The following is an 18,167-nucleotide window of genomic DNA, read 5'->3' as shown; positions in this document are numbered from 1 at the left end:
CCAGGTACTGGGATTACAAGCATGTGCTACCACGCTCAGCTCAACAGATTGCTTTTTTTTTTTTGTGGGTCTGGGGATGGAACCCAGGGGCATTCTACCTCCAAGCTACATCCCCTGCCCTATTTTTTTATTTTTTATTTTGAAACCGGATCTCACTGAGTTGCAGAGGGCCTCACTAAGTAGCTGAGGCTTTCCGCGAACCGCGATCCTCCAGGTCTCAGCCTCCCGAATGCTGGGATTGCAAGCGTGCGCCGCCACGCCCGGCAACAGATTGCATTTAAATATTACCAGTTTTTCTACTAGTGTCTGTCCTAGCATCTAACCCAACACCCACTTAAATTCAAGACTTAATTGTTTTGCATTTGTTATTAAGGGTGCACAAACATGGGCTTAGGGTTCAGCTGCATGGCAGAGTGATGCTTAGCATTCTTGAGTTCCTGGGTTCAATTCTCAGTATGTTCTTGAGCATGTTCTTACATGCATGCACACACACCCATAAATACAAACTTCACTCTAAAACATATTATGCAATCTGGGCATGGTGGTACATGCCTATAATGTCAGTACTTGAGAGGCTGAGATAGGAGGATTGCAGGTTCGAGGACAGCTTCAGCAACTTAGCAAGACCATGTTCCCAAATAAAAAATAAAACAAAAAATAAAATAAGGGTGGGTGATGCTCAGAGGTAGACTGCCCTTGAGTTAAATCTCAGCACCACTCCCTCCAAAATATTATGTACCAGGCATGGTGGTGCATGCTTGTAATCCCAGTACTTAGGAAACTGAGACAACAGGACCACAAGTTCAAGTCCAGCCTCAGCAAAAATGCAGTTTTAAAACAACAAAAAAAAAGGGCTGGGGGTGTAGTTTGGAGGTAAGATGCCTCTAGTTCAACTCCCAGTGTCATAGAACAAAAACATATTATGCTTTTAACTCTTGAATTACTATAAACCAAAATAAATTTGTACATTATTTTTGAGCAAAACTTTTTTCAAGCCAGGTATAGTGGCGCACGCTTGTAATCCCAGCATCCGGGAGGCTGAGACCGAAGGATTGTGGTTCATGGTCAGCCTCAGCTACTTAGTGAGGCCCTCCGCCTCAGTGAGACCCAGTTTCAAAATAAAGAATGAAGCGGGGCACGGTGACGCATACTTGTAATCTCCGTGCTTGAGAGGTGGAGACAGGAGGATGGTGCCCTGCGATGGCTTAAGAGACCCTGTTTCCAAATAAAAAGTATAAAATAGGTATGCGAGTGTAGCCTGTAGGTAGAAGGGCTTCCAGGAACCCCAGTACCACTGGGGGGAAAAAAAGACAAAATAAAGAATAAAAGAATATGGCAGGAGGTGTAGCTCAGAGGTCGAATGCCCCGGGTTCCATCCCCAGATCCGCAAAAAAAAAAAAAAAAAAAAAAAAAAAAATTCAGACAAAACATTAAAACCTCAAGAGACAATATAATAAGCATTCTCTTGCTTTCTCTATCCCTACGTTCTCAGTTCTGTGGCTGATTTAATCGTACGCTGACTTAGGTTTGGTCAACTGTATAACCAACTTTGCACAGTGGATTGTGACCTCATTTCACTTGGCTCCAGCTTGTCCCTGTGATATTACTTCCAATCATCCCCTCCCCTAATCGCTGAATGGAGACAATAAAACCAGCGGCACGTGGCACCAGCCAACTGTAACCTCCAATACAAACTTGGCACCAAAGTCGAGCGGCGGCACTTCTCAGAGCGAGGCCAGGCAGAGGGGCGGATACGCGGCTAACAGTTGACGAAAAGATTATCACCGAAATACAAAAAAAAAAGACCCCTACAGTTTACTGTGTAGACCCTAGTGTAAGAAACAGTGCAGCAACAGTCTACATGGTGAGAATGTAGACATCTGGAGTATCCTAGAAGTTAAGGAAGATGCCCAGGTGTGCAGAAGTGGGTCTCGGTGTTGTCTGTCTGTCTGTCTCTCCTTTCTCCCTTTCTCTTGTTTTGAAATGGGGTCTTCTACCCAGGCTGCTCTTGAATGTTTGGAATTAAGAGATTCTCCTGTCTCAGCCTCCCAGGTAGCTGGGACTACAGGTGAACATGGTCTCACTTGGCCAGCAAGGGTGTTACTACCAGACAGAAGAGCAGAGGGAGCGCAGGAGGGGTGAGGGTAGAGCATCTTTTATCCAAGCTCTAAGCGATTCTGGTTTGGGAGTCAGTAGTATGTGGGTGGCAGGGGAAGATGGACACTGTGAAGGGCTGGAAGAAGGGGGTGGGTCCAGCAGAAGTCCTCGTATGTGTCCTTTTGGCTGTGGGAGGATTGAAATGCTTTGAGTGTGCCTTGATCACATTTGCCTGTTAAGAGATGACTTTGTTTCTCGTGGGAGACAGAAGACCAAAAAAGGAACTGCAATAGTGGGAGCCCAAGAGACTGAATCTGGAACCTGCAAGACAGACTCCAGAGGATTTGGAGACGCACTGGCCATGGCGGTTAGTAGCCGGCAAAGGGGCCTTCGGTGTGATTTGGAGTTCTGGAACAAGTAAGACCAACACGTTTACAATCAGTAGGAATCAGTAACCGAACCAGTTTCTCTTAGTGTTTTGTGTTTTGGTCCTAATAGCTAAGACTTACACAATGCTTATTGTATAAGGCTTTCTTTCACAGGAACTCTATTTTATTGAATTTAAAAGTCCACAGGTGTGGTGACCTGCACCTAGGGTTCCAGTTACTCAGGAGGGTGAGGCAGGATGATCACTTGAACTCAGGAGTCCAGGTCCACCCTGGGCAACACAGTGAGCTTCTGTCTCTTAAAACAATAGTGACAAAAGGCCGGGCGTGGTGGCGCACGCTTGTAATCCCCGCGCTTGGGAGGCAGAGACAGGAGGATCGCGCAGGTTCGAAGCCAGCCATGCTGGCTTAGGAGACCCTGTTTCCAAATAAAAATGTAAAAATAGGTCTGAGAGTGTAGCCCGGAGGTAGAAGGGCTTCCAGGAACCCCAGTACCACCAAAAACAAACAAACAAACAAACAAACAAACAAACCCCAAAACACAAAAAAACCAATAATGACAAAAGGCCGGGCGTGGCGGCGCACGCTTGTAATCCCCGCGCTTGGGAGTCGGAGACAGGAGGATCGTGCAGGTTCGAAGCCAGCCGCGCGCGCAGGCTTAGGAGACCCTGTTTCTAAATAAAAATATAAAATAGGTCTGGGAGTGTAGCCCGGAGGTAGAAGGGCTTCCAGGAACCCAAGTACCACCACCAAAAAAAAAAAAAAAACAAAAAAAAACAAAAAAAACCCCAATAATGACAAAATAAAAGTCCATTTACTCTATGATGGCCCATTATACCATACAGCACCAGAGGGGAAAATACTGCCAATAAAACATGCCAGATACACAGGACACATCCTGATTTCAAGGATGTTAAAAATAGGTATCCTGAGCCGCGCACGGTGGCTCACGCTTGTAATCCCCGCGCTTGGGAGGCGGAGACAGGAGGATCGCGCAGGTTCAAAGCCAGCCACGCTGGTGTAAGAGACCCTGTTTCCAAATAAAAATATAAAAATAGGTCTGGGAGTGTAGCCCGGAGGTAGAAGGGCTTCCAGGAACCCCAGTACCACCAAACAAAAAAATAGGTATCCTTCAAGCAATGATTCATGGCATAAACTCATCCATTTTCCCAGCAACCCTCTGAAGTAGGCGTTGTTATCACCCTCATTTTGCAAATGAGAAAGCAGAAGCAGAGAGGGTTGGGTTGATTGCTCTGTACTGGTCGTGAGTGGTAGAACCAGCCAGCGTCCAGACCCAGGCGGTGTAGAGCTGTGGCTTCAAGAGCAGGCATCCAGTGCAGTATTGCAGACATTTTCACGCTACCCAGGGACCGGATGCTGTTAGACACGATACACGAAACACTGGAGAAACTGCACCCTGCATTATAGGTCCACCCTCAATGGAAAGCAACCGGGAGTGAGACAGGTCACACTTTCTGACCGGAATGTGGAGAGGGAGCTGTTCTGGCCATGAGGACCCCATTTTATCTAGAAGAAAACACTCTGCTCCTTGGGGGACGCTATTGACTCTAAATTGTGGCCCTCTTGTTGGAGAGTGAGCGGTCTAAGTGGATGTGTTTGACACCAGAAGCACTCACCTGCGCGGGGCTGTGCTGTGTTCAGTATTACTGAAGGCTGCCAGGGACACTGGCCCACGCCTGTAATCTCAGGAACTCGGGAGGCGGAGGCAGGGGGACTGCAATATCAAGGCCAGCTGTGGCAATTCAGTGAGGCTCTGTCTCAAAATAAAAAATAAAAAGGGGCTGGAGATGTAGCTCAGTGGTAGAGTACCCTTGGGTTCAATTCCTCAGTGCCAAATAAAGAAAAATAAATACTAAAAATCAGTATTAGTGAAGGCTGAAATGTATGGAACAGTTAAGCAGGGCTTTGGGTCAGGCTGAGGAGTGCTATATGAATATTTGGGTCCTCCTCATCCCTAGAATTCACATTCCCGTAAATTCGTAACCCATGAGAGGACCCTTTGGGAGGTAATCAAGTCTTAGGGTGGAGTCTTTATGAATGGGAACAGTGACCTTATAAAATAGGTTCAAGGGACTCATTCCTTCCTCCACTGAAGGTACGGGGAGAAGCTGTCTCTGGAGGAAGCAGCCCTCACCAGACACCAGAAGCCCAGGCATCTTGACCTTGGACTTCTCAGCTTCCGGAACTGGGAGAAACTTCTGTTGTTTATATGCCACTCCGTATTTTGCTGCTGCTGCTGTGGTAGCAGCATGGACTCAGGAGACAACGGGTTCAGTTTTACTGATGGGTATTTACTACAAATGTCTTAGACACCAGGCAGAAATGAGTAAGGCCTGATCTTGTCATCAAGCCTAGGTGGGGGAGGATGTCCTGGCCAGAGAAGTACAGGGAAATCAGGAAGATGACGGCCACAGATTTGCTTCAAACACACCCAAAACAGTCCGAGGAAGAGGGAGGAGTGAGCAAAGCTCACATAAGATGGTCGCATTTGGACTGTTGAGGCTGAGTGATACTTGTAAGAACACAGTCCACGATTACACATTTAAATACATTTGCAATTTCCTATGGTCATAAAGGGAGGGGAAAAGGAAAAAAGAGAGGCTCGCATGTTCAAAAAGTGCCCAACCCAAGATGCATGGAGATTAATTCACGGCCTCTTTAAAATGGCATTTTTATTAGCCCTGAAGTGATCTGGTGACTTAAGGAAACTGTAGGGCCTGCTGATGGAATGTTACATTTGCGTCCTTTAGTAGTGCACTAAAGAACCAAGATCACTGTGTGTTTTAGTAGTAAAAGTATAGCATTCAGAAAGCATGTAGCTGCTGTAAAGGTTGCAGACCGCATGGAGAAGCCTAGAAAGATGAGCAAAGTATCCAACAGGTGAGCTCTGAGGGAGGGTGGAGGTATTCTAGAGTTCAGGGCAGCAAGGTTAAAAAGCAGAATGACAGCCAGGCGTGGTGGCGCACGCTTGTGACCCTAATAACTTGGGAGGCTGAGACAGGAAGATCGCAGGGCCACGGCCAACCTTAGGTACTTAGTGAGGCCCTCTACAACTTAATGAGACCCTGTTTCAAAATAAAGAATAAAAAATAGGGCTGGGGGTGTAGCTCAGAGGTAGAATGTCTCTGGGTTCAATCTCTTGTACTGAAGAGAGGGGGGGGAGAGAGGAGGAGGAGGAAGAGGAAGAAGAAGGCCACAAAGGGGGAGGAAGAAGGGGAGGGGAAGGAAGAGGAGAGGAGAGGAGAGGAGAGGAGAGGAGAGGAGAGGAGAGGAGAGGAGAGGAGAGGAGAGGAGAGGAGAGGGAGAAAAGGTCTAGGGCCCTCAATTATCAAAGTTTGGAGGATAAAGCTGGGCGTGGTGGCGCACACTTGTAATCCCCGCACTTGGGAGGCGGAGACAGGAGGATCGCGCAGGTTCAAAGCCAGCCATGCTGGCTTAAGATACCCTGTTTCCAATTTACAAGTATAAAAATAGGTCTGGGAGTGTAGCCCGGAAGTAGAAGGGTTTCCAGGAACCCCAATACCACCAAAAAAAAAAAAAGTCAGGAGGATATACTTAGGAATTTCACCGATAACACTTATAAGTATTTATTAACACTAGCCTAAGTGTTTGACAGTCCAAAAGGCTTTTACAACACGTTCTTGAACAATGAGTTGTATTTGTGTATGTGAAAAATATTATTTCTTTAAAACCATCTTGCATATTTTGGGAAATGTTTTCTATTTTTCTGCCTTGTTTAACAGGCTGACTTTGCTATCACTCTGAAGCCTATGGTCTTTCTACTAAGGCACACTGTGTTTCTCTTTTCTTTTCTTTTTTTTTTTTTTTTTTTTTGTACTGGGGACAGAACCCAGGGGCATTCTGCCTTCGAGCTACACCCCCAGCCCTATTTTTTACTTTTTATTTTGAAACAGGGTCTCACTGAGTTGCAAATGGTCTCAATAAGTAGCTGAGGCTGTCCGCAAACCGCGATCCTCCTGTCTCAGCCTCCCGAATGCTGGGATTACAAGTGTGCACCACCATACCCGGCTTACACACTGTGTTTCTTAGAGAAGGGCAGGCCTGCAGACTTCATCAGGGAAAGTCTCTGGCAGAAGGGAGAGTTCAGAGGGAACTTCTAGATGGTTAGAACACACACGTACGCACAGATAACGCTCGGCCCAGAAGTCCTCACCCTGCTGTGTCCTGACAGAATACAGCACGTTGCTTAACATTCCCACCGTGGTTATGTTTACAGAACTGGGTGCCGTGTATTTCTTCAGTGGAAAAAGGGCAATCCCAGCCCTTGTACAAAGAAAGCGTGTTCGACTTTATGATGTTTAACATTACAGATAAAGCAAGAAGTTATGAAAGTAAAGCTGAAATCAAGTCATAAAAAATGATCACAGAAAGTGCAAGGTGAGGGTCGGTCATTCAGGGCTACCATGGGAAATGGAGTCATTGATAATGGGAACGGGGTTTCTTTGGGGGATGATGACAATGTTCTAAAACTGATTGTAGGGGTAGTTGCACAAGTCTGTGAGGATCCTGGAAGTCATGATATTGTATACTTTTTTTTTTTTTTTTTTTTTTTTTTTTTTAGGTCTGGGGATGGAACCCAGGGGCATTTGACTTCCAAGCTACACCTCAGCCCTATTTTTTATTCTTTATTTTGAAACAGGGTCTCACTAAGTAGCTGAGGCTGTCCGTGAACCACAATCCTCCAGTCTCAGCCTCCCAAATGCTAGGATTACAAGTGTGTGCCACCACGCCTGGCTATATTGTACACTTAACATTTTTCTGTGTGGTGCTAGGGATCAGACCCAGGGACTTCTACACACTTTATTTTTTTATTTTTATTTTTTGTGGTACTAGGGATTGAACCCAGGGCCATTCTACCTCTGAGACCCTCCCCCCCCCAGCCCTATTCTTTTACCCTTTATTTTGAAACGGAGTGTCTGTAAGTTGCATAGGTCCTCACTATGTAGCTGAGGCTGGCAGCAAACCTGTGATCCTCCTGTCTCAGCCTCTCAAGTCCTAAGCTTACGAGTGTTCACCACCACATTCGGCCCTACAGTTTATTTATTTATTTATTTACTTATTTTTTGGTGGTACTGGGGTTCCTGGAAGCCCTTTTACCTCCGGGCTACACTCCCAGACCTACTTTTTATATTTTTATTTGGAAACAGGGTCTCATAAGCCAGCGTGGCTGGCTTCGAACCTGCGTGATCCTCCTGTCTCCGCCTCCCAAGCACGGGGATGACAAGCGTGTGCCAACACGCCCGGCACTTTTTTTTTTTTTTATGGTGGTACTGGGGGTGGAACCCAGAGGCTTTCTACTTCTGGGCTACACTCCCAGACCCATTTTATATTTTATTTGGAAACAGGGTCTCACTAAGTTGCTGAGAGCCTCACTAAGTAGCTGAGGTTGGCTTTGAACCCGCGCAATCCTCCTGTCTCAGCCTCCCAAGCGCGGGGATTACAAGCGTGCACCACCAAGCCCGGCTGGCCCTACAGTTTAAATTGGTAAACTTTACATTAGAAGAAAATGCTAATGGAATCTGAGTAGGTTTATATTTATTTAGTATGTAGCATTTATTTTCAGCTTTATTTTACAAACACTTACATGGTATTTACTATGTCCCAGGCATTGAGATCAAAGCACCTTACAAACATGAATATATTTCATTCTTATAATAACTCTATGAATACTGGGCATGGTAGCACATGCTTGTAATCCCAGTACTTGGGAGGATGAGTCAGGAGGAGCGAAGGTTCGTGGCCAGCCTCAGCTACTTAGTGAGGCCCTCGGCAACTTAGTGGGACCCTGTGTCAAAGAATAAAAATAGGGCTCAGGATGTAGCTTGGAGGTAGAACACCCCTGGGTTCAATCCCCAGTGCCACACACACAAAAATAATAACTCTACGAAGCAGATAATATTGTTTTCTCCACCCTCCACAGGCACAGAGTTGAGTGAATTATTGAAGGCCATTTGGCTAAAGATGGCAGTCAGGATTGGAATCCTATCAGTCTGGCTCCAGTCCGCTAGCTTGAGTAGTCAATTATGCTGCCTTTCCAATGACACAGTGCTTTACTTTAAGTGTAACAGATTAGTTCATGGAAGAATCTTGAATTTGAGGAAGTAATTTAGGAATTTATCCTATTTACATTGCTAAATATGAACACGTGGCAATGCCTCCAGGCACTGTGTGGTACTGGGTGGGGGGGTGCACAAGGTAGAGATTATAAAAACAAGTGACATCGTCCACAAAGAACTCAGCCCAGTTCAAATGCAAGGGGCAAGAAAATCATGTTTGGGTTTTAGGAACTATGGCTTTATTTATACATTAAATGAAAGAAAGGCGGTAGGGAGGCCAGGTGGAAACATAACAATCCAAAAATGAGCCGGACGTGGTGGCATGTGCCTGTCATCCCAGTACATGGGAGGCTGAGACAGGAAAATCACAGGTTTGAGGCCAGCCTCAACCACTGAGCAAGACCTCAGCAGCTTGGCAAGACTTGTTGCAAACTAAAAAGGACTAGGGGTGCAGCTTGCAGGTAGGCTGGGTTCAATCCGCAGAATAAAAAATGATGACTATCTGAACTTGGGAAGAAAGAGTGAAAACAGAATGAGTTTTTAAAAGATATTTCAGAATTAGGAATGGCAAGGATAGCTACCGACGAGATGGGGAAGGGCTGGAGATGACAACAGTCCTGGCCTAGATGGCTGTGAAGACAGTAGTAACGCGACTCGCCAAGGAGAAGCGCACAAGAGGCCGTTGGAAGAGGCAGTTAGGGTGAGCTGTAGACATTCTAGGTGGGAGGCTGGGAAGTCATCATGCTGGTATTCAAGCAGGAGCTTGGGTCTGGAGGCCAGAAAAGTCTCTAGTTTTGAAGGCATAAAATGGCTTTTGAGACTCCTTTATATTTGAGTCACTATGTGCTAAGTTATCATAAACAATACCGCTGGCCTTAAAGACAGAATGTACGGTGGCAGGGCTTCCTGGCTCTTTCGGGGGCACTGAACACTTAATCAGCTCCTTTCCCCAGTCTCTGATTTGGAAAAAGGCAAACACTTCTTAGTAAGGGAAGTGGGTACTATGTTCCAATTTCAAAAGGTCCCCCTGATGGCACAATCAATCTACACTTTTCCCTTAAGTATTCGTGTGGCTAAGTCAAGAGGCCTCAAGCCCTCAGGTTTACGCAACAGTAGCGGTAGTTCTCTATGTATTAACAATCAACAGAGAGAGTTTGAAAAAATTCTGAATACCCTGCGAACGTGAAGGGCTACGTCTGTCATTACTGCCACGCACCTGTAGGTATGTGCACGTGTGTGTCATCAGATTCAAACCCACTCCTCTGTCACGCCTTCTTTCATTATTTTGCCTTTTCTTTCCCTCATTAGTAAGTCAATGTCTAGGACAGATGAAAACAACATTTTTCTTTTTTTTTCGGTACTAGGGATGGAACCCAGGGGTGTTCTTCCTCCAAGCTCCATTTCTAGCCCTATTTTTTATTCTTTAGTTTGAAACAGGGTTTCACTAAATTGTGGAGGGCCTCACTAAGTAGCTGAGTTTAGCTGTAAACCTCTGATCCTGTCTCAGCCTCTCAAGTACTGGGATTACAAGCTTGCACCACCACCCGCAGGTCTGAAAACAACGTATTACTGAAGCTCGCTTATTTTTTTTCTTTCTTCTTTTGGTACTGATAATTGAACCCCAGGGGCACTCTACCTCCAAGCTACACCCCCAGCCTTATTTTACTTTTTACTCTGAAGGGTTTTGCTAAGTTGCTGAGGCTGGCCTGTAACCTGCAATCTTCCTGTTTCAGCCTCCCAAGAATCGGGATTACAGGTGTGTGCCAACACACCTGGTTCACTGCATTTTATTTTGAAACAAGGTCTCTGTTAAATTGTCCTGGAAACTGCGATCCTCTTTGTCTCAGCCTCCTGAGTAGCTGGGATTACAGGTCTGGCCATCGCGCCCGGCTAAGACGCCACTCTCTAAGAACATTTTTCTTTTTTGGTACTGAAGATTGAACCCAGGGCATTCTACCCACATAAGCTACATCTCAACCCTATTTTATTATTATTTTGAAGCAGGGTCTCGCTAGGTTGATGGGAGTCTCACTAACTTGCTGAAGCTGTCCCCGAACTTGCGATCCTCCGGTCTCAGTGTCGAAGATTACAAGTGTGCGCCACCACGCCCGGCTTAGGGCATTTTTTATTTCTAACGTCATGCTGCTGAACCGCTGAAGGCAAGAAAAGACTAACTACCCTCGGAACTCGAACGCTGGCCGCCTTCGCCCGCTGGGCTCCGGGTCCGCCAGGACCACGACATCTCGGCATGGCCGGGGATCAGAAGGCCGCTCGCTGCGGCTCCCGACGTGGAGAGGAGGAGGAGGAGGACAGGGCCTGACCTCCCCGGGTCAGCGTCGCTACCAGCCCGGCCCGACTTAACTCGCTCTCCGGGCCTCTGCGCTTCCGGGTTCCCGTCGTCCCCGCGCTTCCGGGTCAGCGCGCGCTTCCGGCGCCCGGAAGATCGTCATCGCACCGCGCCGCCGCCGCACGCTGCTGGGATTCGGATGCCGGGCCGCACAGGTGGGAGCGGGCCGGGCACTGCCACCCGGGCCGCCGCTTCTAGGTGCCGCCATGCAGGTCTCCAGCCTCAACGAGGTGAAGATCTACAGTCTCAGCTGCGGCAAGTCCCTTCCCGAGGTGAGTCCCTTCCGGCTCCCCACTCGTGAACTCCTGGCCCCTCGCGGGGAGCCGCTCTGCTCCCCCTGGCCGCGGCCTTAGCCGGGCTCCCACCCGCCCTGTCCAGCGGCGGTGCGCTGGGGCTCCGGGCGGCGCGCGTAGACGACGCACTGCAGTCACCCCGCCAGAGCCCCCCAGACGTGAGCAGGGTGGACGAGCGCGGCCGGAACGGCCCTGAGGTGCTACACAGAGCAGAGTGCTCCTTGGGCTTCTGCGGATGTTCTGCCGCGCCGAGCAGGAGAGCGCGGACAGACGGGTTGACAGACAGCTCTCGCCCCATTTTAGCGTCCTGTCTGCTTAAATACGCCCGTCGGCTCCTGGTGGAGCCCCTAGTCATCCCAGATCCTAGGGACACAGCAGTGATCGAGACAGAAAGAGGCTTTCCTCGTGCAGGAGTTACGGTGTAGGGGGGGAGGGTATTTTCGAACCTTGGGGAACTCAATTTCATAGTCTCAGAACATCAAAATTGGGAGGAAGGGGCGTGGGCAAATTAGCAATTCTTCAGTCTTTTCACATTTAAAACGTGTAGCTGAGATCTAATGAGAAGAAAGTTTCCTTACCCAGGGTCCACACCAGGCTTTGAAGCTTGGATCTTGTTTGTTTGTTTATTGGTACTAGGGATTGAACCCCCACAGGCATTCTGCCTTCAAGCTACACTCCCAGCCCAATTTATTTTATTTTTTATTTTGAAACAAAGTCTCCTTAGGTTGGTGAGAGCCTTGCTAAATTGCTGAGGCTGACTTTGAACTTTTCATCCTCCTGTCTCAACCTCCCAAGTACCGGGATTACAAGCATGCACTGCCACACTTGGCTGGATTTTTTTTCTTTCTTTCTTTCTTTCTTTCTTTCTTTCTTTCTTTCTTTCTTTTTCTTTTGAAGATTTAAAGAAGTTTATTAAAAAGATAGAAATACAGAAAATAGAAATACAGCCCCATGCCAAAATGGCATGGGGAGGGGGACTCGAAATGAATACACCCTGGATTTTATTTTTTATAAATGATGATTATGCCTCTGTCCAAGTCCTTCTAGCTAAAGGAAGCTTTTTGCCGATGCGTCCTTTCTTTCTTTCTTTCTTCCTTTTCTTTCTTTCCTTCTTCCTTTCTTTTTCCAGTACTAGGGATGGAACCCAGGGGCATTATACCTCCGAACTACACCCCCAGTCCTGTTTTTTTTTGTTGTTTTTTTTTTTAATTCTCCATTTTGAAACAGGGTCTCACTGAGTTGCAAAGGGCCTAAGTAGCTGAGGCTGTCCGCAAACTGCGATCCTTCTGTCTTAGCCTCCCAAATGCTGGGATTACAAGCGTGTACCACCACGCCTGTCCTCAGATGCTTATTTCTATTTGCAAGTCTCCAGCCTCAATGAAGTAAACATTTACAGCCTCAGCTTAAAAGTTTTGAAAAATCTCTGCACCTCCTAGGAAGTAGTTTAAAAATATGTCACCCGACAGCATGCTACTGTTGATCATTGTCTAGCCCTTGGGAAACAGAAGAAACATCGTCTTCTGTGTGCTCCCCATCCCTGAACATTTTTGAGCCAGTAATTAGATTGTTCCTTTCTTTTCAAAAGTCAGGTTTAAATAATTCTCTTGTCTCCCATCGTTCTTTACACACATGGTCTTTCTCATTTTGCTTCTTCACTCCGCTCATTTATTAAGGAATGACTGTGTAGGCAGCTCTGTTTTTGCTTTTTGCACTTCTAGGGATTGAGCCCAGGATCTTATACATGCCTGGCATGTGCTGGATCACTGGGCTATACCTTTAGCCAGGGCAGCTCTATTTTAAGTGGTAAAGTACACCTTGAACATGTCAAGTAAGTTCCCTGTTGGGAAAAGGATAATAAGCAAGTGAGAGCACAATTTCAGATGACGAAAAGTGCTCTCAGCAAGGATTGATTAACTTTAAGCTGTTGTGGATAAAAGTATTTGGGGAAAGTGTTGCGATGAAGCTGCAGGGAAGGCTTCTCTCCGGAAGGGGCATTTGAGCAGGAACTTGAATGGTGGGAAGGCGCCAGTCAGGATGTGAGGGACGAGTTCTCGGTGCCATTGCCCCAGAGGGGACTGCGCTGAGCATGTAGGACCAGAAGAGCCACACGCGTGGCCATAGTGGATGAGGCCGGAGAGGAGGCCTTGGCAGTACAGCCAAGAGGTTAGGGTTTTAATTCTTCATGCTGTTGGAAGTTACTGTGGGGTTTCAGAGCTGCCGCGTTGCGGCCATCTGCAGCTGGGGAGGGGAGGGAAAGGAGCGAGGTAGATGTCCAGGTGAGAGACTTTGGTGGCTCAAGTCAGGATGGCAGCACCAGAGCTGCTGAGGCGTGGTGGGATGCAGGGGGTTTGGAGGTAGGTTGATGCAACTTGCTGACGCAGTAGATGCTGGTAGAGAGACATTGAGGAGGAGAGGAAGGTATGGAGAACTCTTCAGGTCTGGATTTTGGCACTGGGGTTGAATTTTGGGATATTCTACCATCTGAGCCACACCCCACCCTATTTTATATTAAATTTAATAATTAATTAATTAACTTAATTTTGGTACTAGGGATTGAACCCAGGGACATTCTACCTTTGAGCTACACCTCCAGTCCCCTCCCCCTTTTTGTGGTATTAGGGATTGAACCCAGGGCCATGCATTCTACCTCTGAGATATACCCCCAGCTCTATTACTTTTTTTTTTTTTTCTTCAGTTTTGACTCGGGCATTCTACCCCTGAGCCACACTCCCAGCTTATTCTTTAGGGTCTCACTAAGTTGGGGAGGGCCTCACTAAGTAGCTGGGGCTATCCGGGAACTGCGATCCTCCTGTCTTGGCCTCTCAAATATTGGGATTACAGGTGTGGGTCACCATGCCTGGCTTATTTTTTATTTTGAAACAGGGGCTCACTAAGTTGGGGAGGGCCTCACTAAGTAGCTAAGGCTGGCTGCAAACCTGAAGTCCTCCTGTCTCAAGCTCCCAAGTACTGGGATTACAAGTGTGCCACCACCCCCATCTTCATTGTAACCTTTAATTGAAACATTACTGCCTAAAATAAAATCTGAGGGATACAGTCACAAAGACTAGCATACTCTATAAATACAAAGGCAGGAGGAAGGCTCTGGTTCATATTCAGGTTCTTCACAGTATCCTGTTCCAAATGTACACACAGCTCAGGCCTTGTCATCAGAGTCCTAAAGATATGTTACAGCTGATGATATTGAATAAGGTAAGAAGGGCTGTACACTGAGTTCGTGTTTTTAGAAGACATCTGTTCATTTTTCTTTCTTTTTTACTTTTTTTGTGTGTGTGTGCGTGTGGTACTGGGGATAGAACCCAGGGGCTTCTACCTCTGAGCTACAGCTCCACACCTATTTATATTTTATTTGGAAATGATCTCACTAAGTTGCCGACAGCCTCACTAAGCTGCTGAGGCTGGCTTCAAACCTGCGGGCCTCCTGTCTCAGCCTTCCAAGTACTGGGGTTACAAGTGTGTGCCATCACGCCCGGCTTGTTCTTAATGTTTTGGTTTTTTTTGGTTATTATTATTATTATTATTAATGGTGCTGGGGATTAAACCAAGGGCATTCTACTTCCAAGCTAACACCTCAGCCCTTGTATTTTTTATTTGGAAATAAGGTCTCACTGAGCCTTGATAACTCGCTGAGGTTGGCTTCACACCTGCTGTCCTCCTGTCTCAGCCTTCCACTGGAATCACAGTCTTATGTCACTGCACCCGGCCACATTTCCTTGCCATTATTGACATTTTGAGCTGGTCTGTGCCTTGTCTCTGGGACTCGTCCTCCACATTCATTGTAGGACGTTTGGCAGCATCACTGGTCTCTACCCACTCAGTGCCAGGAGCATACCACGCAGTTGTGACAGCCAGTCAGATCTTCAGGAGTTGCCAAATGCCTTCTGGGGAAGAGATTCACACCAGTTGAGAGCCGTCTCTTTAGGGTAATCATAATTGACAAGTGCTACACCATGATACCCGCCCGTTCATGGAGCGGAATTTCTCTGTTAAACTGGGGTACAGATCAAATATGACTGCAAAAAGTACCATTTGCTTATTACCATTGTCACTTAATTGGTCAGTTATTTGGTTTTATTCTTTGTAAGAATATATTTTAATCTTTCTCCTTTTAATATTTTACTTTAAGATTTTTCACTTAAATGCAGGTATTCCATATATTATTGTGTGTGTGTGTGTGTGTGTGTGTGTGTGTACTAGGGATTGAGTACACAGGCATTCTGTCTTCAAGATACACACCCAGCCCTTTTTAGTTTTTATTTTGAAACAGAGTCTTGCTAAGTTGTTGAGGCTGGCCTCAAACCTTCAATGCTCCTGTCTCGGTCTCCCAAGTGCTGGGATTACAAATGTGCACCACCATGCCTGGCATTTATAACCCATATTTGAGGCTTACTGCTTTCTCTTAGGTTGGTTAAATGAATTAAATTTTCTTTTGTGTAAAACATAGGGATTAAAAAAATTTGCTTAAAATATAAGCATTTTATTTTTTATTTATTTTTGTGGTACTGGGGATTGAATCCAGGGGCATTCTACCTCTAAGCTATATATCCAGCCCTATATTTTACTTTTTATTTTGAAACAGGGTCCCACTAAGTTGCAGAGGACCTCACTAAGTAGCTGAGGCTGGCTGCGAACCTGCAATCCTCCTGTCTCAGCCTGGGATTACAAGTGTGTGCCACCACACCCGGCTCTATAAGTTTTTACAAGAAAAAAAAATCCAGAACAACTATTACCTGCAGAGCTAGGATTATCACTATTTTTACTTTCTATGTAATATATTCTTGTTGGGTTTGACTTTTTTAATATGAACATGTATTTTGTAAGCAGAATCTATGTAGGTAAATTTGTTTTAAAATGAAGTCTCTTCGTTTTCTTTTAGTGGCTCTCCGACAGGAAGAAGCGAGCACTGCAGAAGAAGGATGTGGGTGAGTGTCCTTCCTGCGTCAGCTCCATCGTCCGCATCACGATGCCCTTGCTCGCCACTGTGAACGCGTATAAGTGAGGAGTTACAAAGATGCAGTGGAGTTAATGTGATGGAAATAAAAACATTTTGCTCCCCCTTTTTTTTAAGAACCTTTTTGTTATAGTTGGTATGTTCCTAGTGGGTGTGGGATTTGATTTTACTCTATTTGCAGGCTAGTGGTTGGCCTTATACTGTTTCATGGGTGATGGCGGACTCCTGGGTCGGACGGGACCTTTACACTAACACACAGCAGATAGCAGGGTGCCTGTAGCATTTTCCCTTGAGTCCCATGGGGCGCGCAACACAGGCCAGTTGGATGCTCCCTCACTGGGTTGTGTTGGAGCTGAGGAGCTGGGAAGCTCACTGCTGTGTGTGTGCGTGTGTGTGCGTGTGTGTTGGTGGAGCCCAGGGCCTTAACACGTTAGTCAAGTACTTGTCGTGAGCCATATCCCCGGCTCAGTCCACCGCCTCGATCGCAGGCTGTAGGCAAGCCTGCTCTTCATCCAGAAGGCCGTGTGACCTCAGCCATTGAGATTTGCAGCGCATCAGTACCCCTGAGAAATGGCTCAGCTAGGAATGGCCAGCGCCTTGCAGACTTGCAGACGTGTAGGAGCATGAGAGGCCCATGGACTCTCCCCCAGCGGTTCCACAGTCGCTCTGTTCTCCACGCATCAACATCTGCTGACCTCATTTGTCTCTGTTTTAAAAAAAAATTATGTTTGGTACTAGGGGTTGTACCCAGGGGCCCTTTTTGTTTTTTATTTTTCATCTCACCAAGTTGTCGAGGGTCTGCTAAGTTGCCACTGCTGGCCTTTAAGCCTGTGATCCTCCTGTCGCAGCCTCCCACGTACTGGGCGACAGGTGTGCATCACTGCACCCCGGCATTGGTCTCTTTTTGATATTCAGAGACAGTAAGCATTTTTGTTTCGAACAGAAGAATTGTGTATATATAGGATATGTGAACATAAATAATAAAAGATCATTGCAGAAGATTTTAATTTTTTTTTTTTACAGCAGTAGGGAAAATAGGATTGTAAAACTAATTCATAACTTAGATCATTTTGGTGAATAAGATTTCCTCATTCCAACTTGTTATAGTTGAAAAATTTATCTGCCTCTGAGCTACAGCCTCAGCCCTATTTTATTCTTATTTTGAAACAAGGCTCTCACTAGGTTGAAAGTCTCACTAGTTGCTGAGGCTGTCCTTGAACCTGGGATCCTCCTGTCTCGGCCTCCCAATTACCGGAGTTACAAGTATGCGCCTTCATGCCTGGCTCAATTTAATTTTTTATTTTGAAAATGGGTTTTGCTAAGTTGCTGAGGCTGGCCTTGAGACTGTGATCCTTCCAGGTACTGGATTGCAGGTGGCGCCACCATGTCTGGCTAGGGTTTCTAGATTTTAGGTCAAAATCCCAGCATCTAAGAAAAGTAGGTTTTATATAGCGCTACAGTTGGAAAGTTAAATTTTTAAGTCAAAAGAAAACAAAAATTGCTGCTTAAATACTTAGAGATTCTGACTTTGTCCTGTTCTCACATTTCATTGCTGTCATGTGTAACAACAGAACACAGTCATGTTATATTTAGGGAAAAACTGTTCACTAACTGTATCTCCCCACCATCCCAGAACTTAATCTGTCTTTAACATTTGGGCCTTAGGGGAATATTCCAGATCCAAACTGTAGCACACAGCTTAGAAAATTAATGTATGAACTAAGCAAAAAAGAAATCTTGGTGTTTGGTGGGGTGCTGTGCGGGGCAGCCTGGGGTGGATGTTGCAGGTGTTGCCTGTTACTATACTGTGGCTGGTTTGCCTGTGATAGAGATTGCTACATGTTAATCAGTTGCTTTTTATCTTTCTTTATAGATGTCCGCAGGAGAATTGAACTTATTCAAGATTTTGAAATGCCTACTGTGTGCACCACTATTAAGGTGTCAAAAGATGGGCAGTATATTTTAGCAACTGGTAAG

At 46.2% G+C, this 18,167-nt stretch overlaps 1 protein-coding gene across 3 annotated transcripts in view; it reads left to right on the top strand.

Annotated features, from left to right (window-relative positions):
- Positions 1 to 11,134: 11,134 nt before the first annotated feature.
- Positions 11,135 to 18,167, top strand: part of NOL10 (nucleolar protein 10) — a gene marked incomplete at both ends in the record, with an annotated part of 80,390 nt that continues 73,357 nt past the window's right edge. For all 3 annotated transcript variants that reach the window (XM_080711099.1, XM_080711100.1, XM_080711098.1), the window contains 3 exons: positions 11,135 to 11,200; positions 16,116 to 16,161; positions 18,064 to 18,162. In XM_080711099.1, the coding sequence (XP_080567225.1) occupies positions 11,135 to 11,200; positions 16,116 to 16,161; positions 18,064 to 18,162 (211 nt within the window). The remainder of the gene's footprint in view (positions 11,201 to 16,115; positions 16,162 to 18,063; positions 18,163 to 18,167) is intronic.

The sequence above is a fragment of the Muscardinus avellanarius genome, assembly GCF_963383645.1.
Source record: "Muscardinus avellanarius genome assembly, chromosome: 15".
NCBI lineage: Eukaryota > Metazoa > Chordata > Mammalia > Rodentia > Gliridae > Muscardinus > Muscardinus avellanarius.
Note: the sequence above shows the minus strand (reverse complement) of the source record. Positions and strands in the feature narration are given on the sequence as shown.